The 20,849-nt window shown below is 43.8% G+C and overlaps 1 protein-coding gene across 3 annotated transcripts in view; it reads right to left on the bottom strand.

Moving 5' to 3' along the window:
- LOC128872784 (storkhead-box protein 2) overlaps positions 1–20,849 on the bottom strand; it is a 113,867-nt gene that overhangs the window by 37,517 nt on the left and 55,501 nt on the right. For all 3 annotated transcript variants that reach the window (XM_054115812.1, XM_054115810.1, XM_054115811.1), the window contains exon 3: positions 6,009–6,204. In XM_054115812.1, coding sequence (XP_053971787.1) covers positions 6,009–6,204 — 196 coding nt within the window. The remainder of the gene's footprint in view (positions 1–6,008; positions 6,205–20,849) is intronic.

Below are 20,849 nucleotides of genomic sequence, written 5' to 3' on the forward strand. Positions count from 1 at the left end.
TCGGATACTCCGAAGCGAAGTTACAAGGTGCTCGATGTCGGTAATGGGACACTGGGAATTAAATAGATCCACAAGAGCGCGAGAGGAATCGAAGATGCACCGAGTTACGTAAAAATCGATAAACAAGCCGCGTAGATCGTGGAAGTGGAAGTGGAGCGTGGACTAGATCCATTGCCATTGCCATCGATATCCTAATTACAGGTGGGGCAGTTCAAAGCCGTGACGAGTATATAAATCAATCTGGCAATCTTTCCACGACTTATCAGTGAATAATAGCTGTTGGCGGCGACCTTTCGCAGCCTGTTCCTTAATATGTCGCTTTGAAGTCAGATTATCAGTTGGCCACCTCGACGCTCGATATATCGTACGGTGAAAATCATGAATACGTCTGCCTGTCACCGTGCGTTAATCTCATACTGACTTTAATAGGTGGTTTCAGATACAAAAATTCGTCACTTTGGTTACGTGTTGCTGTATGGACATGTATACATATATGGCAGGATAATGTTATTCTAAACGGTCTCTGTTGATAAGACTTGTCGATAATATATTCTGCTGGTAACAAGGAACAAGACACTGTCATTAAGATTCGGTAATGCAGACTACCATGCAGGTAATGTAGCACACTCTGTTGATACATCTTCTCACTAAGTAGGGCTCTACATTACCGAGACTTAGCAACAGAACGCACCACGCTATCGACAAAGTAATGTACCTTATTGACTAAGTACAACCGAACAGCTTCTTCCAAACCATCAGGCTCGAGTCTAAACTTTCCACGCAAGAATCGCCACATCTGCGTAGCTTAGGATCGCTAATTCGATGAATCATGCCTAGCTTAATATCGAATCGCGTGGAGATACCTCACGGAGATGAATCGTGCCACGCGGAACGACAAGTGGCGCGCAATTCTATGAAGCACAATTTCTATAACGAGCAAGCAACCGTCGGTGGACTCCCCGACATGCAGACCGCGAATCTCGTTTTATTATCGCGAGAGGAAGAGCGTGGTTGGTATTGGCGCGTAATGCGTGTCCATAATGCGTATCTCCGAGGAAGCTGCGCGGAGTCGATAACTATCGGGGTTGGCATGCGACTACCACCACGTTCACGGATCCTCGCGCTGTATGCTCGTGACGGAGGAAACGCTGGAAGAAGGGAAATAGAGAGATCGGATAAGCTGGCTGTCCACGAGGTAGACGACAGACCAATTATGTTTGCCGGCGTGAAACTCGCTTTGCTTTGCGCGTTATGTCTGTATATAACGAAGCGCATGCCGGATCGCAACAGCCGAAGAAATCAAGAATGTATCGGTATGGATTAACATAATACACGCTTCCATTTCGACGCGAACGCGGAAAGAATGCGAAGCAGTTCGCTAGAATGTAGAACTCTGGTTGGTGAGAGGGATTTATCAACAGAGTGTGCTACATTACCAGCATAGTGGTCTGCATTACCGAGTCTTAATGACAGTGTCCTGTCCCGTGTTACCAGCAGAGCTCTATTATCGACAAGTCTTATCGACAGAGACCATTTAGAATATCATTATCCTGCTATATCATGGCATCTACGTATCCATACAGCAAAACCGATATCGATACCATTCTATTCGGATAGAGTTTATTTCTTGGATAGCCTACGGCTTCGTTTGCCTTTGAACTATTCGTGAAATATCAAAGAATTCTGAGGTCTGGAATATCTTCTCTTAGTATGTAAAAAGACTTTATAACATATTCACAAATATTTCTTTCTTTCGAGTAAATATACCAAAATGAAACTCGACCACCTTTCCTAAACGATTCAAAAAACAGTAAAACGATGACGTAAACCCCTCACACATTGAGAAGAAATGTAATCCAACATCGAACGCCTCGTATAAAATACTCGAGTCGTCTAACAAACGCAGCAACCTTTTATTTACCCTGATTTTCCGGCTCACGAGCATCGCCTTGATTTTCCCCATTCTTCCTAACCTCTGTCCTAAACTATTACTCCCATTCCAAGGAGGCGTTCAGCTTTGCGTTTCCCACACAGGCGATCGCGACCCTCCGGATAAGCGTTTGATCGTTGGGAAGATTTGTCGGGTTGCGCGGCTGGCGGTCGTCCAAACTGATACCCCGTTTATTTTTTCCACGGGCCGGTAACACAACGAAAAAAAAAACGAAAAATCACCAGTTGAGGGAGGGGGGGGACGCAGTCGGTGGGGTCGTAATTTCGTAAAACTGTCTCGTAAAAATAAGGTCGCGCGACGCTTGGATAATATTAAGCGAGGCTCCTACGCCAGTGAGCGTGGATAGGCCGCGTGCATTAGCATAAACCTGGTATGCGAGATAGTCACGCGTAGGCGTGTATAGATACGAGCGAGCAGAGTGTAAAAAAACTGGAAAGAGAGTAAAAAGAACGCCGACAAAGGGGAGGGGACGAGGCGAGAGAAAGGAGGAATGTCACGGAGGTAAAGAAGAAAAGAATAGCGCGCCATGCTATTTAGCGGGATGTCGTACACGCTTGTAACATAAGAACGCTGAATTAGGGACACGGTGTCTCTTACGCGATTCTTCGTTCCACAGTTCTTTGTTTGAAAGATCCTCTGAAATGAAATATCTCCGCTCCTAGACCATGGAGCGAATCGAGTGTAAATTTTACGAGTTGGAGGAAGTTTAATAATCTAGAAAAAAAATTGTATGCTAGAAGAAACTGCGCGAGTTCTGTACCATGGACGAGTCTGCATCCGCCACCGTGGCTCGCCAAGGGCATAGAAAATACAGCATGGCGGGGTCGTTTAACAGTCGAACCGGAGCACCAGGAAACTATTTCCGGCGCATAGGCAGCGACACGCCGGATAATAAATGACGGCTGCCGCTGATCGTAAGCGCGTGCAACCACGAGGACGTCTTCGTCGCTTAAACTGGTACCGATAAAGCGAGAACCGTAGCCGCGTAAAGATAAGGTGCGCGAGATAAGGTAACTCGGCGATTTAAACACTCCTGCTGCTGGTTGGCACACGGATCCCCTCGAAGACGGGATGGTAACGCCACGCCTCATTTACATTTTCATCGGTGGCTCTTCACGACAAAGTTGTTCAATCATTCTCATCTTTCCCTGTTAGTTTTCCGATGGGCATTAGAATCTACCAAGAACTCAAAGGGTCACGTTTGAGTTCAGATTTGGGAACGAGCTTCTGAATAAAAAATGGAAAGTAGATTGTTCGGGGTTTGGAAATTTGTCTCGAGCCGCACACAGAAGTACAGTTAGCTTTGTTTGATCAGTGGACTAAACGGTTTGCTATAAGGACACCTAGATCTTGTTATAAGCTTACCGTATCTTAAGATTTAAATCGAGAACCTTTTTAACGTAACACCAGGGCAACCAACCTGTGCAGAAGAAATTTATACGGTAGATCAGCCGGTGGATCGATGGCCGCCGAACCCTTATCGCATGCTCGAGTAACTCGGAGCGCGACACGCGATCAATTTCAGGCTCACGTTGGCCAACCACACGGAATGACATTCTTATTAGGCCCCCCTCTAACCCCCAGCCACCCGATCATTGGTAATATTCGACGCGGTAACGAACGAGGTCGCGAACAATGTACGAATAATTTTCTAAAGCCGTCTATGAAAAGAAGTTCCCCGCGAGAACAAGGTATCATTAATTATATGTTCGTGTCCGGGCATGTTGGAATGCATATACATTAGCATAAGCCCGATACGCGAGATAGTCCCGCGTGTAGGTGAGTACAAGCGTCTCAGCCGCGAAGGAGGGGAAAAAGGAGCGAAAAGCAAGGGAAATGAGGAAGGAGAGCGAACAGAAACCAAGAAGGGAAAAAGAGGCGCTAGAAGGGGACGGTGAACGAGGAGGAAAAACGAGCGTATAAGGAAAGCGGTCCACGGATACCGTGGATGCTCTATAATCCTAGAGGATAAGCGACCCAGAACGTACGAGGCTATCGTTGCTAGTTTTCTGCTGGCGAACAGCGCACGGGATCGTTGGAACGCATAGGCGCGAGCATTCAGGATCGTACAGGTGGGCAGGTTGTTCACCGAGCAAGGGTGGCTAATCCGCGATTAGTTGGAAGTTATAGGTCCGTTCCTAGCTTGGTAACTAGGAAAAACGTTGCTCGTTAGGTGAAAATGCCTCTACGGCAGTCTGAACGGTCAAGTAAAAATAATATTCGTATAGAAGTTCCTGATGATGACTAACAACAACGTCAGTGAGTATATCTTTCGAAGAAAGAAGCAGTAATAACAAAGTAATAACAAACGAATGGCAAAGTAAATCACCGCTCGAGTGCTTCCGACAGCGACCCGCTGCGCGTTATCAGCGACGCGACAGAGTCCTGCTGATGGAGCGGAAATCTTAGCCGGCGCGAGGGATAAATCGCGGAATTCGATGACTCTGCGAGTGAAGCGTTACCGTTACGGATAGGTTCGCGTTTCATTGCACATGGAAACCTCAAAGCCGTATTTTATAGGTGTTTTGATAACTGTCCGCGCGAGCCACGCCATAAAATCGTGACCGTTTTACAGCCGTTTCGCGACCGATGTTTTTATGCGACTGCGACGCACTAACCGCGGGATTACGCTGGGCGTAGGTGGAGAACCATCCAGGGACTCATGATCGGTTCGAAAGGGACAGGTGATTTTGCATAATGTTAGGAGTTTAGGAATTTTTCTCGGGATGCAAGCAGAAACTTTAAATTTATGTGTTGGAAAAACATTTGTCAACTACGTTTATCAAATTTATGATTAAATATAATATCGAAATATTAGTAATAGTAATTTTAAGATTGCATATACCCATATCATTTTCCTGTCAACGACATCGACTCGAAAACGGTGTAATGACGTCGTTATTAATCACAGCGTTACGCCAATGCGCACTGGAACTCACGGGCATTAGCATAACGCTTGGCATGCGAGTGGTGCGTAGGTGTACATAGACACGCAAAAATGGCAAAGGTGGCGAAGAATGCGAAAAGGGAAACGAAAATCAGCCCCTATAGGAAATGGTGACGAATGCTTCTGGTAAAAACTCGCGACACCGTCGGATCGATGTATCGCTCGCGTTCCTATTATGTGGCAGGGAGCTGGTTTTATTCGCGTCTCGCGGCAAGAGGCGCAATCGTCGACAGCTAACAATACTTAGCAGCGCGCAGAAGCACGTAAGTGCATGGAAAACGGGGAGTAACGCCGCTGGAACTCGAATAGCTTCTAGAAGGAACGCGGTAAAGCAACGCCGATAAAGCGGGAACCGTGGTTGCGTAAAGATAAAGCAGGCGATACGCTCGGGCTTCTCGATTTAAACGTACCGACGCCAGCATTCGTCCGCGCGAGATTAACGCCATGTCCAATTTGCATTATCATCGGCTTCCCCCCTAACGATCCGAGAGATACTACTTGGCATAACAATTCCGTTTATTGCGGGGCCCGTTTACGTCTGCGTATCTGCGCGGACATCAGTCCTCGTGAGACACCAAAGCTGCTGCTGATGCACTCTCATCGTTATTTGAATTATATAGACTTTGGATCGAGTCAACCGTTGTGGGGAATAATTTCGAGGAGATGACTGAGAGCAATTTTTTAAGTATTACTCGTGTTATCCTATTAGTCTTCTGCTATGAGGGGCTTTTCTGTGATCAAAGACTTCAGATTGAGTCAATTGTAGTGGGAAATTATTTTGGGTAGATGGATGGGTTAACCCCCATTCACTGCCAGGGAAATTTAAAGCGTTTTGCCTTAGATGCCAAGATTTAATTCAGATGTGTAATCTAGGTTATGATTTTGATAATAAAAAATAATATTAAATTTGTTGGTTTAAAAAGATTTGCAATCTTGTTTTGCAATAATTCGTGACTCAAAAGTCTATAGATTCATTTCCTGAGTAATTGCAATGAATTTGAACTACGAGATTTGAGACATCTCGTAGTTGGCAGTGAATGGTTTAAAGGCAACTTTCAAGTTATTCCTCTATAAAGGTGTTTGCTGTAATGGAAAAGTTACAACACTTACCGAGACAGGTGATCGCATGATCGGCTGGGGGTCGTAGGACGTTTCGAGCCCAGGCTGCCCTCAAGACCTCGAGGGCACAGGGTGGTCCGCCGACCATCAGCACGCCAGGTGACACGTGACCCTTGTACCTGAGTTGTCGAGTCGCGTCCACCAGGGCTGCGTTCCACCAGCACTTGGAGTTCGCCTCCAAGAAGCTCTGAAACAAACAAGTTCCATCGTTGAATAATAAATGGAGAATATAATTTTCAATTTATAGTCACTCGTGTACTATTACAAATCTCTAGTTACGCAAGTTTCAATAACTAGCATGTCCCGTATTAGTTTCAATATTTTTCGAATAATAATACAGATTTATCTGTCGGGCTATAAATTATTCCTGTCCCGTGTAGCATTAAATGATTTAATTGGTAGTTAAGATATTTCAATTTGCGAGTCAATATGCAGATACATTATGCAACAAATATTTTCATTCTTGTGTAATTATAGATCAATCCAAACACCTGAAGATCGACTATACCAAAACAATTTGCATACCGCATGGAAAATTTACTACGAGTCAATTAAGTAAACATATCGCACGTGCGACTCGTGTTTCTAGTTTATTAAAATACCAGCAACAGAGTTGCTACCACTCCTGTGTTAGATAAATCCAGATCTAATGTATCATTTCCTATGCTTCCCTCGTTATTAGGAAAACATACTGCCATCGCATGGGAGACCTATGTTCCAGCTGATTAAGACATCAGGAACGTCATGCTATCTCGACTGGTACCACTTCTCCACCAGATAACCACTAACCAAATCGTTTCCTGTGCTTATCTCGTTATTTGGAAAATAGTGCATCGTTTTTTCACCCACGTTCACCCTATCCGTTTTCCTCTCGTTGCGTAACATACGGTCGCAGGCATAACTTCCACAAATTGTCGGTTGGAACGTACCAGTGATACATCTTCCATTATCGGGATGACGGTCGTAGACAAGATAGAATCTTGCGATTCATCCTCTAAAATACGGCTGAGCCGCTAAGTGTTTACTGCCTCGGGGGCTGCCAGGCGCCTCTCGCCCTTCTCGTAACTCTGAAACTGTGCCACCCTCGTAGTTTTCCACGACCCCTAGGTAGTTACGACCCGTATATATAGGCGAAAGCCGCGATGGGGACCGAATAGGCCAGACAGCGCTCATAAACGAATGGCCCCGCAGGATTTTCACCGACTATTGCCCCCAACCCCTCTTTCTCCTCCAGCATCGCTTGGCGTGGCTCTCTTTCCGCCTCGGAATATTCCCTCCACGGTAAACCGTGAAATTAGAGAGAAGTGTCCGAATCGATTGGCCGATACGAGCCACCGTCGTGATTCATTGCGACCTTTGCGCAGACGGAACAGTGCATTATGCTTTTGTCCCTTTCATGATGTCCGTCTCTACTCGAGATAAGAGGCGTCACGTGCCACCGGTAAATCATACAATTTCCAGACGTCCCGACGAGGGGGTTTCGCTAGAATCGGGAATTAATCGTTTTCGGTGTAGGTGCACAAAGTTGTGCGAAATGTTTGCGTAATGGTATAGAAAGTTGATCTCTCCCTTACGCAACGGGTCACAAGAAAAGAACAAGGACCTCGCATATGCTACCGATAATTGCGACGAGTCTCTTTGCAAAGTTGTCTAAATAGATTTTCTTGGAGCGAAAGAGTAATTAATTTCGAAAATCCACTGGTACTATTTAGCAAATCGGATCTCTTAGAAAGTAGAATCTACGTAAACCGAACGAATAAAACTATTGGAATGTTAACAAACTGAATACCATACTTTTTAAGTATTCTAAAATGTTCCTAACAAGAAGTAGCAAATCACGATTCCTGCAAACTCTCGTTTATTTATTTTGTAATCCACTTGCGGTACTTTGACATCGTTAGCGCCTCCTTTGAAACGCCAGCTCCTCTTGTAAAAGCGTTTAATTTCAGGCGGACGTTTTATCGCATCCGGTATCATCGATTATCTTACGACCAATTTGGTGCAGAGCCACGCGAAAAGCGTTTTCTTCTATTTTCTCGTTCTCCGCTCGCGCATTGAGCACGGAGCTGAAGGACCCTCTCGGCGTGCTCTGGCTCGCTGCACCTGACAGGACATTTTTCACCTCGAGCCCCCGATTGAAAACGCTCGACGCCGCTCCTCCCAGAGGCGTCGCGAATAATTCCACCGTGTATCGACCGTAATGGCACTTGTGCTCACGAGCCCGTGACTCTTTCGCGAATGGCACACAATTTCCAACGAAAGCCATTACATGTGTGTCGAGAGGGAACCGTTCCTCGTCGAGGACCTCTGAATATTTTCAATACGCTTTAGGCTTTTTCATTCAAATCTATATAACTTTATTGATTTGTATTTGCTGCTCTTTATACCCAGCACTCGTTATATCATGGACAGAGAGTCTCGAGATCCATGCTCGAGGACGCCTTGACACGGATAAATCTGTTAAATCATCGCATTAAGTAACGCCTTAATGAAAGGTGAAATGCAGGCTCGACTCTTTCACGCATTTCGTAACGCAGCGGATCAGAAGGAAGTCCTATCAGCGTTGATCATCGGCGTGATAAACGAAATGTACGTCAAGTAATTAAATAAGAAGAATTCGTTAGAAAATACTGTTTCTGAATATCTGTTCGCCATATTGAATTAGAGGGCACGACAGTCTTTGTCTTACTATTAGTGGGTCGTCCAAGAAACCCACAGGTTAGTTCCTAGAAGGGAGAGCAAAACTTCCATGCAAAACACACTACATGTGCACCGTTAGACCCACCGCAGCGCACATCTGTCGATCTCCCTAGCACGTCCATCTTCTTGCAGGCGCTAACTACCAATAGGACGGACGTTTCTATCAGAAGCATGTTCACGCCTTTGAAGGCTGTCAACGGGACAAAAATAAAGCACTCGAAATTCTAGGGTTAACACTAGTCACTGGTAACTCGGTGATTTAAACTAAGAATTTTAATAGAATCTGGAATTTCCTGCAAATAGCTGTTCATGTATAGGTTCAACGTGAAAACAACGTTAAATTATTGCCATCTTAAATTCATCTTGCACGAGAAAACACCACTTAAGGTAAGAACACCGTTTTGAATAACAAAATCGACTTTAAGGAAACACAAAACTATTTTCATCGTTCTTCTATCTTTTTCCTGTATGACTTTTTTGTATCCACGATAAGAATAAATACAACCCCGAATCTACTCGAGTACATATGTAGTTCCACCGCAATTAATTCCCAAATAATCACAACTAACATGGTGATCCTTCTACCTCTACCCTTGCAGCCACCTCAAACCACAATGAACCTAAACCGTAATCTCGCCAAATGCAAAGATCTAGTAGAACCCGAACGACAGATTCGCCCATAAAACAGGGTTCCTCGTTGTCTACTCGCGCCACGTTCGAGAGCCCGCGCAACGAGAAAGGGTTAAGGAGTTCGCCACAAAAGAATCGCCGGTCGCATAAATTCGCCCCGCAGCGCAAAAACGTGTCTGGGAACGGCGCATAAAGAGAGCGGTCGGGGAGCGTGTAAACAGTACGTAAAGTCGATCGTCGTTCTTCGCGGGGCAGCCATTACTTACGATAACACCGACCGAAAGGAGCAGGAGCAAAAGAAATGAGAGACATAGAAACTCCACGGGTCGCTCGAACCAACGAGGCCGCCAGCCGATGGAGCGACGGAGAGAGGCATAGCGATCGCAATAGCGTTGCTAATCGGCTCGCTGTTCTTGGAGCACGTTACGTTCATATTGCTATATCCTTGCCGGCAATGAACTTGCGGCAATTCACTCTGCAGGGGTATACGGTCGTTGGCTGCCCACTAATTATTATGCAATACGTTGGCCGTGCTCTCGCGAGCGTGCTTATCCTTTTAGAGCAATGTCTCTTAACCTTTTCAAGCTCGCCGCGCCGTTTAAAAGGCGGCTCTTCCTCTTTTTGGGCTCCCGGCGCGATTTAGAACGTCCTGGCGCGGTTGGTAACACGAATTCGAGCATAGGTTGGTTGTAATGTGTAAATTTGGTTCGAAACGAGCATCCCTTGTTATTTTGAATAACTGGTGGTTCAAAAATTAAAATATTCAAGGTACCTAGGTATATAAATGTTACCTAGGTTCATCCAATTTTATATATTACGCATTTGTGGTAAGTGGAAATGTAAGAAATCTATGAGAACGTGCATAAATGCAAAAATATATAAAGTATCGACAATAAGACAGGTGTTATACCGTTTAGGAGATAAGACATTTCCACTTTCATTTAAGTTTCAGTTCTTTTTCTGTAAAGGAAACTGAACCGAAGCAAGGAAAAAGGTTCTTCGTCCAGTTATCAACACAGAGCCACATTGACGACGATAAGTGCCTCGGACGACTATTTTAGAAACTCTCGCTGGCAAAATGAGCGGTTCGGATACTAAAATTATGTGTGCTCGGTCGATGACCAGCATCGGTCGATACCGGTTAGGAACGCGAACCGAACAGAATTATCGAGAGCAAAGTGGCGTGGAAGCGAGGGGGTTCGCTGTGCCTGTTCGACCGAGGAGAGCCAGTTTTCCCGCGAAAAAGGGAAAATCGAACGGAAATTGATCCATTTCACGGAACATTGTCGTCTGATAGACCACCGGATCATGCAGTTTCGAATTTTAATCAGTGGCCCCCCCCCCCTCCCCCAATGCTTGCGTGGGCACGCGGCTTGGTAACATAAATCACGATAACATAATTTATATGCTAATACCGCGAGTTGAGCGCGCGCGAACGGAATGCAGAGCGGGGGATCAAACCGGGTGTAACTACGTACATAGGCGTCTACTTTTCTGTATTTTCATTTCGTGGTGAACAACGGCAAACTGTGAAGAGGGTTGAAAGTTGAGGGGATGAACGAACGATGGGATGTTGAGTGTTGAACGAACGTTATACGTCTCTGTACGCTTGGTTATACAAAATTTCCACCGAGTTTCACTCTGGAAACTGACTCTTGAATTTAGTTTCTCCCCAAGCATTTCGCGCTGGTCTTCAATATTCAAAAATTATTCAGAGTATAACGGAAAATGACCATACAAATTCTGGATCCTCGAGTTAATTAGTACGTGTTTGATTTTAGAAAATTATGGAAATTATGAAAATTGAAATGTAGATTGGTTGTATACATATTTACATCGCGCAGGCTTAATTTTCCTTAGCTACTGTTGCATACAGGTGCTATTTTTCACTGGATACATAAATCTCTTAAGTCACTCCAAATCTTAAATTTCCAAACATTAAACTACTCAATGTATCTCTCAAGGCCAGACATTAATTTCAAGAGCGTTCCCAGTGCTAATTATTAATTAGACTCCCAACTGTTCTAACCTACTACATACTACATTTATATGTCCAACCTGTTACACGCTATATCCGTCTTCCCTATCGCGTTCCAAGAGGCGCCAACGCTTGAATAGAATCGAGGAACAAACAAATCAGTTAAATTGGCAAACAATGACGCGCAGGGCGCAGAGTGTATCGCGCAAAGAACGCCAATGGCTGCCAGGGTTGTAGCAACGTCGTTCTATGTCATCGTAAACTTGAAACTGGGGGACTTGGGGGCAGTAAGGGAGCAGCGGCGCGAAGGATGAAGAAGAACAGGGGAGTTAGGGCTCGTTGATTTTTTTGCAATTAAATTGGCAAACAAATAAAGGAACACCCGCGCCTCCGAGGTGAATGGGCATCTCGCGGATAAACGAGTTCTCGGGCGCGAGATCGAAGTCGCGTTCGTTCGCGATGCACGCGGCACAACGCTGATTTACAAAGTCGACAACGACGAGAACGGACGAGAATCTCGTTTAATATCGTATCGTGGAAATCGATGCCACCAACGTTAGGTACATTCTCGATTATCTAACTCTGTATAACCTTATAGGTCTATTTCTTTAAATAAAGTTTCTGTCTACCTAAGAAAAATTTGTTTAACTCCGAGTAACCATCCAACATTCAAGAAATTTGCAATGACAGTCCCTGTGTATAATTAAGATATTTCTGTAATTAAAGTGGAAAATTTGTACGAGGGACGAGAGACTTAGAGAACTCGTATGGAAATTTTTTAAACCAGCTCTCCTTATCTACATAAGAATGTCGTCCATCTTTGTTCCAGAGTCGCCTAGGACGGATAGATACGTTAAGTCGGCGCAGGCGTGTAATGTTAATAAGGAACGTTGCAATGTAATACTCGGGCCGTTTAACAGCCCCATCCCCGAGACGTCGTTTTGCCTAATTAATATCTGATTAAGGCGATGCCAGCGGCGGGCTGGTTCGGGTTTTTCCTGCTCGTTTTTCATCCGCGCGCGGGTAACGGTTAGATCGGATGCGGCAGATGGGATTAGCGCTGTTGTACGTGAAGCTCGTTGGGCATTCTAGAGCAGAAATTACGGGCATGAACGGCATATTAAAGAGCACGAGGAATCGCGCGATGTGATTAATGCGCATCGGTAATTGTATGTTTGACGAAGAGATTTGCTGCCAAGTACCTGCAACTTTTAATTCCTATAATAGCGCGTCCTGGGGCGATGATGGAAGACACGTGCAAACACTAACAGCTATTGGCTTTAATTGCTTTTTAGATTTGTTTGATTCGATCGCTAGATTTTCGAGAGGGGATGTTCGATCTTGATGCTTAGAATAAGAGTGCAGGAGGAGGGGAAAATTCGTGTTGTGAATTGTGGTTGTATATAATAAATAAACTATGGAAATTTTATGGAGTAGACAGAGGAGGATAACATTTTTGTACACCTATTAGGTTGTCCCAAAAGTTCCTTTCGTGACTTCCACTCATTTTATGTGGCAGTGTTTATATAAACAAACAACCTAATTTCTTAGATGCTAGTGTTACAACTGTAATGGAACAACATGAATCTTGTACACTATATTCAGTAATATAACATAAAACATAAAATATTGTGAATGTATTACTTACTAATAAAACGAAAGAAACTTTTGGCACAATCTAATAGATCGTCTCTGTCACGACTGAAACATTATCACGGCGAACACATGCCTTCAGAATAAATCTTTCCTTGCAAGTTGTAAATCATAGACCCTCTATCGTCAGATGGAGTATTCATCTCCATCGTTCGTTCGAGAATTCCCGTGTAAGTTTCGAAAACCTCCCGATCCTATCACCCCCGCGACGCTAGGGCCAGAGTATCGTGTTCTAAACGTTCGACAAGCGTGACCGATAGAAAATGCTTGTAATCAAATATCGGCTCGGCAGTTGTGTTATAAAGAAGTGAATGTAACAAACTAGTATCCTTGGTCGCGCTGCGGTTATGGGCGGAGAAGGCCGGCACAAAGCATGGTGTTTTTGCGGCAATGCTCGTGGCAGAAATCGCCATGCGGATGGAAAGTGTCCGCTCGATTGCTGCATCGGCCATCTTCAAGGTAACGTGATCAACGTATCGTAATAACGGTCATTTAAGGACAGTTTCGCGGCTGCGCACCGGCTAGGAAACGCAAGGTAAATACTGCGCTGATCTCAGAAACGGATTACAAAGGGTTGTGCCATTCGGACACTCGGAAAGAAGAGATATTTTTGTCCTTCGTGAAATGATAGTTTCGACTCGTGAAAATTACACGGGGAAGGAACCGTTGAGACGGTCTTCTGAACACTATAATACGAAACATAAATGGATGTGCCGTTGGACGGCTCTGAATGAGTTTTACTCGAAGGTTGAATGAGGTTTCTCGAAATGGTGTCTGTGATAATTTATATGGATTTTACTGAATCTTGATCAAACGTGACAGATCCGTTTCTGCTTATTGCACCAAAAGAATATATTCCTAAATAAGAATCTCCTTGCATTCTAATCTGAGACCTATGGGAATTTGGAATTACCAACGCCATCCTTCAGCCGCAACAATATTTCTGTACTCTCCCAGAAACGTACATTCACATCTCCTAAGCAAACATTATTGACACCCACAGTTCCACTGTAATAAATTGCAAAACAACTGTGAATATTTCACGTCTCCTGTCGTAGTTACTTAATTCCCAATTAGGAATTACGCATCGACGTGCGAACGTTGTCGCAGTCCACGTACAACTTGGCACTGTGTTATGCAAACGAGGGAAACAACCATGACTCGTCCCGTGCGTCGTCGGGAACCGAATCGTCATCGGTGTATCAGCGCTCAGCATCTACGGAGTCGGTTACCGCGGCAGTTGTCTTCGTGGCAATACGTTGAAGCGTAATAACGGTAACTCGAGGGGAACATGGTAATTTGCATTTCTTTGAAACCCGCTACGGAACTTAGGAAGTGACGGATCATTCCCGTCGTCTATTTGAATAGTCCACTCGATATTCGTACCTTTTTTTCGGTAAGCAAACTGCCTATTTGAATACGATCTACGTGTGTGCATTTACAATTAGTTCGAGGGACCTCATTCAGTTGGAGATACTCGAGTGTCTTTTCCCAAAGAATACGTAAATTCCTAAGGAAAGGATGGAAATAACAGGTTTTGCATTGAAATATTTGATATTCGATATTAATATCAATAAAGTCAGGAGTGTTGAACTCGAGTGATTGGTTTCTAAGGTCTGCTATTGGAATATTTCAAAGTCAAAATGGATCAATGTTGAAAGTATTTTAATTTCAATTTAGTCTCGACTCTGAAATACCTCGAAGTTAACGTTCTTGCAATCTCAAGAAGAGCACACAAGACACTCAACTGGAACAATGAGAGGATCAATGTCCATGTGTTCATCACGGTAGTACTAAGACTGTAAATTTTCTTTTTCCCCCAAGAGGTTGCTCCCAACAAGTTTAGAAACCACCGTCCTAAGGTAAAAGATCTACGCATTGAACAATGACTGCGGATATCATCCCCCGACTAGTATACACGCGAGCCTGCCAACTAATTATACGTTACACGCGAATAGAACCGTTCCGTAAATACATCACGACGTGAAAAGTGTTTCACAGGTGTAAAAGTGTAGGAAACGTTGCCCTATTGTATTCCCCGTGGCAAGGAGAAGCATTGTTGCTCGGACTGACAGTACAGCCGCGCAGAGGTTACGGAGTTCACGGCGTATCAGCCTGAACGGATCCTAAATCGCCGAGGGCGACGAGTCGTCGGTTGGGGATAATCTACCGTAAGCGACTAAAGGAGTTCCTTGCCTTGAAGAGGGCGTCCCTTATCTTTATGCACATTTCACGGCGCTTTGCGTCGAGCGAATGCTCGCGCGGAAACGAGGAACTCGGGCGCATGTGCGCCGCATCTTTACGACCCGAGCCCATAGAGACCTTCCTGGAGATGCAACGTGCACGTGCGCATGCGCCCGTGCTAGGGCACGACGAGTCATACATGCGTTTCGCCGGGCGATACCTTGGCTCTACCGGTCACCAAGAATACCATTTCCGTAATCGACCAGGAACCTGGAGGACCCTGTTGTGCCCTAACGAGGTCCATTCTCGCGGAAATTTTCGCGAAATACTGCTACCAAGAATTTACATCGGTGGAAGCAAACTGCTGCGAGAGCCTTGGAAATTTCACAATTCGATTATTTCTGAATTATTTCTTCTATTTGAACTTCTCAAATTTAAATTGACGAATTTGATCTAAATTTTGAGAATTTGGGGCTTGGCATAGGTTGCCTCCGAGGTGCTGTTCTTGAATATCTATGTTATTTTAGTTTAACTTCATCATAATGTTCTCGTGAATGTTAGCAATTAGATATCGGGCCATTCGTTAGTACAGCGCGCACGTAAACCGTTTAGATGCTTAGAACATTTTGTCGGAGTCGTCGACGCCGCGCGCCCCCCCCCCCCCCTGTCACAGTTCGATAGCTCGTTTTGGATGCGAGACGCACGCTGAATGTGATCTACGCGCGTCTTGCATGTATAATACGCCATGCGGTATTCTTGCGCAATGCTCCTGCATTCAGGTTTGCTCGTAAAGCGCGTATGACATCCACACTCCTGGACAAAATTATGGCACGCGTCGAATGATTCTCATTTTAAACATACTATCAACGAGTGCTATTACTTCTTGTCTTGCGTCGCTTCGTTGTAAGATAATAAAACAATTTTAAGACAATTTTAAGAACAATTATAAAATTGTCGTTTTACTAATTTTACCAAATTTGTATATTCATTGACACAGTGTTCTTGCAAGAATGCTCGAGGAATTATTTTCTCCGGCAATGTACGATGTGCCAAGGGGGCATTAAGCATTATCATCGGAGATAAACATTGCTCCATCGTCCTCGGTTTAATTTAACCAACTACCGTTACTTTTATCTGGCATACATAAACAATAGCGGCGGCGGCCTTACTCGAGCAAGTATCTGGGTGTTTATCACCGCACGCGTACAGCTAGCATTTTCGTACCGGAAGTGCGGGATTATAGATATCACGGTATTTGCATAGATCGATAACGAATACGCGGCATAATTATGTCGCGGAACGAGATTGCGCTTCGCGTTTCCTACGCTACGTTCACGGTCCAATGTCCGTGATTCGATTTCATAAAGATACCGAGCCTCTTTCTAATTTAATTCAGTAGCCAGTCCGAACAGATAAAAGTTATAAATTGATACTATTTTACTCAAATACAACAAATAAATTTTTTCTTCCTATTTTTAGTTTCTAACTCTTGTTTTTAGTATGTTCAATGCAGTTATAAAATAAAAATGAAATAAATAATATAGTGCATTTGAATGTATGATTTGTATTACCACGAGAACTGGCTAAAATTGTTGAGAAACTACAGAAATAAATACAAGTCTACAACCGACTGTGAGAGTGAAACGAACTTACGGCTCAATCCGACGAACGGAGTTGCAGCCAGTTTCTGGGATGCTGAAACACACGAATGTGTTTCTGAAGAGGATACGTTGCCCGACGCTTTGACCGCAATATTTATATTAATCGATGATTTTATCTCTATTTACAATCCATTTCCGCATGGAGCTCAACGGGACGCGGAGTAACACGATTCCGCGGTGCTTCCAGCGATGCACGGCTGCATCGTTGCAGCGGTGTCCGCTTCAAGATCGTGTTTCACGTTGAAGCGGCAAATGTATTGCAGATATGTGTGCTCCTGGCATAATATCCAAAATAAAACGACGCAAGGTGTCACTGTGAGGCGGAACAAAGTACGCGTACGCGTTGTTTATGCATTCGAATTCAGAGTGTTTATAGTCAAACTTGAAAAACTCGGTTCGAGTTGATTTGTGTTTCGACCCTGTGTTTGGACAACGTTTATCGATATAAATATGATTTCCTAACTGAAAAGTATATAGAATAGAAGAATTAAATTTGCGAAGAATTTAAAAATAAGAAACTTAATGTATAAAATCATATTTGTATTGCAATTATAAAGCACACCAATTTTGAATAAATTATTCCGAGGAGAGGAGTTGAAATGAGCGACGAAATGTTCGAATTCGAAGGGACGGAATCTTTGAGTTGGCAACAATATCCTCTCCAGGTACCAAATAAAGCTTGTCTCGGTATTGATCGGCAAAAGTTATCTCGATTACAGCGACCCTGACTAAACCGTTCACCCCTTATATAAACTGTAGATTGCGATCTTTGCTGCATGTCGCGGAGGCTGCTTTTTCCCCTCGCGACACGTCATTACTGACAAGATAAGTTTAATGTCTCAATAACACCAATAAAATCGTCATATTGGAGTGAAACAGTGTTTATGTGGATCTACGTCATGATATCTGATTCCGTGGTATTCCTAACGGGACGCTTTTTTATTCAGCATGTATTCATGGGTACTATTAAATATCCTGATGTCAGGAATTTACAGTCGTTTCGATCGAATCAATATATAAATGGATACTTTCTATTCTCAAAAATTAAATGTATTTTTTTCTTTCGCGTGAATTACTTCTATAAGGAAAATATTTTACGAAACCTTCTCGATTAATTTGATAAAATATTCTCACTCATAAATTAATTATGTTCGCGTTTCAATTTCCAACGACAATAAAAATACGTGACAAAACGACTACAAATAAGCTACTTCGTTTCATTTATATTGTATATCGTTCTGTCTCATTGCAGTTGCGTTCATGTGTCGCGCTTTCACTCCGCGGCGCAGGTTTCATTTCGTGCCCGATCATTTCACAGATATTACTAATTATAATACACTCTCCCTTTTAATCAAAGACCTCGACTTATTATCCCGACAGTCGGTCGAACTCGTTTCACCCGCGAGCCATTCGAAACCACCGCGTTCCCTAATCGAGCAAATACTAATTGCCCCCAAAAGTTTGTTCGTGCGCAATCAACTGAAATTACGAGCAAAAGTGTAATTAGATTTAAACCGATGTCTATCTAAACGCGTCCAGAATTAACGACAATATTCCAACGGGTACCGCAGCAGGGGGGGGGGACAAAGACGCAGAGAACTTTAAACGAGACAGAGCGGTTCGCCAGATCGTTGGTCGTCGATAGTATCTAGAAGTCGATTGTGGCGAACAATAATTAACCACGGCAATAAATAAACTGGCCTCCGTATTGTGAAACGATAAAACCGAAGTGCGCCCGTTTCTACGGCGACTCTAATTAGTTTGACGTTTATAGTGCGTTGATCCGATTCACCGGTACCTCTAAGGAGATTATGCTTCCTTATCGGATGAACATGGACGACGTTTCGCGCTGTTTTGAAAGGTTTACAGTGTTCGACCGCGTTGCTGATCGTTACGTCGCCTTTGGTATTTATTAAGTTGATTTGTGACTCAAATTAGGAACGCGAGAACCATGGAGGCATTCGTAATTTTAAAATCACCGAGACGGTGTGTGGGAATTTTTAAAGTAACACGAACTCGTTCTTGTTAGTTAAAAATTACATTTCTTCTTCGAAGCTAGTTAGTTTCAGTGAGAGGAAGAAGCAAACAGCAAAAGTAACTATGAAGCACGATGGCACAGTAATGCCATTGTCACGATTCAGGCGAACCCCTCTCGGTGCAGACTAAACTACTATCCCCGTGCCTTTTTCGGTGTGTTGTGCCACGAGGAGCAGAACCGTGGTTAACTTTTCCCCCCAAGGGCGCTCCACCCCTAACGAGTGCTCATTGAAACTGAAGGGCACTCTCCCGTTGAAAGGCGTGTCCGAATTCCATTTCCTTCGCCTGGAGACGTGAGTTTCGGCTGGCAACTCGGAATAAACCATTCGCAAGAAGGTATGGAATCTTGTAGGAACGAAACGATACCCAGGCGAGTCTATTCAGCGTAGAATCCCCTAATTTACGTGTTCTCGCACTCGGTAGTATTTTTTAGCTTTCATTTTTCTCTCAAATTTTCCTAACTGTTCGTTAGCTTTGGAATTACTCATATTTTATACGAGTAATTTCTTAAATGTCCAAATCTCGTCATGCTTTTGTCATAAAATCGTAAAATTTATGAATTCATTGTCACAAAAATTCTCTACTCCAAAAATGATGATTATGTTTCTAAAAATATTGAAATTCCTACATTTTATAAATTTATGGCAAATAAATCCTGACGGATAACTATCCCGGCTCCGATACAACACGTGCGGACTCGTCTGCGGTTCGACAGAGGTCGAGACTCAAAGGAATAAATTTCGCGCGCAATCCACGTGTCGTTGTGCTGTTCGCGCACCTTTGTCACGACAGCCTGACGAACAATTAAAAGTCGGGGAAAAATGAACGGTTGAAGGATCATGACACGTCGGCGTCGTATAGCTGGCGAAGAACTATAGAACATCCGCCACTTATCTCGTTGCTACGTCCTATCTCTCCGACAAGGTTGCTTCGCGAAATTGCTCGTAATTCATATTGTCTCATTCCGGCGTAACGGTGCATCCAATCAACGCCAATCTGACTTCGGAAACGCTGAGTTGTAAAAACGAGCGAGAGGGACACGTTCGAACTTCGACCGAGTCGTTTGCGTCATCGAGAGTTATGGCGGAAAATTCACTGACTCGCGATAAAGCTGGCAACGATCAAGGAAACGATCGTGTAAACTGGAAAATGGTAACCAGAATGGGTGCGTTGCTCTTCGATTCAAAACTAAGAGTTGATATGCAAAATGGTTAGTGACAGGGGTACGAAACTTTAAAAGATTATCCTACATGCTAAAATAAGACGATAGTCAAGAGTGATGAAATTGTGTTTAAGGTTCTATTTTCGAGATACTCATTACTAAAGGTAAGCGAGAAACGTGTCTGACCAAGCGGCTTATACTACTGCACGCGCCGTGAGTCGTCTGTCGCTGGCGCTCGCGCGGCTGCAGTAGTATAAGTCTTTCGCACCAGACACGTTTCACGCGTACCTTCAATAATTACTAAATCGAAAACAAAGCCATTAGCGCAATTTCATCACTCATGATTTTCTTTTTGTTTTGTCGTGTAGAATCAATTCCTGAAATTTGTTACACGTACCACGGAATTCGCTGCAATTGTCACACGTACATTTACTGCTTCATTCCTATTCACTTAGCATTCTAAATTCCTTAATGTAATATCATGTGAAGCCCAGGGGAATAAAGCTAAGCTAACTATAACTCAAACGAAATTCGTCGTTTGCGATATTCGTACTTTATTGACGTAGAACCTTGTCGTAAATATCTAGCCCAATTAGATAAACACTCTCTACGTAAAAATGGAAGGCTAGACGCTTCCCGAGCGTATGACAAAACAATAATCTGCCTGGTGGTTAAGAAAATACCGCGATTAAGTCGAATGAGTGAGCTCGCTGTTGCAACGACCCGCGACGCCATGTAACCACTCGTGTTTGCCCTCGAATGAAAAGAATATCGCCGCATAATGGGTGGACGGTAGTCACGTTGTAACAGATCGTTACATCGAAAAA

Source organism: Hylaeus volcanicus, chromosome 2, assembly GCF_026283585.1.
Source record: "Hylaeus volcanicus isolate JK05 chromosome 2, UHH_iyHylVolc1.0_haploid, whole genome shotgun sequence".
NCBI lineage: Eukaryota > Metazoa > Arthropoda > Insecta > Hymenoptera > Colletidae > Hylaeus > Hylaeus volcanicus.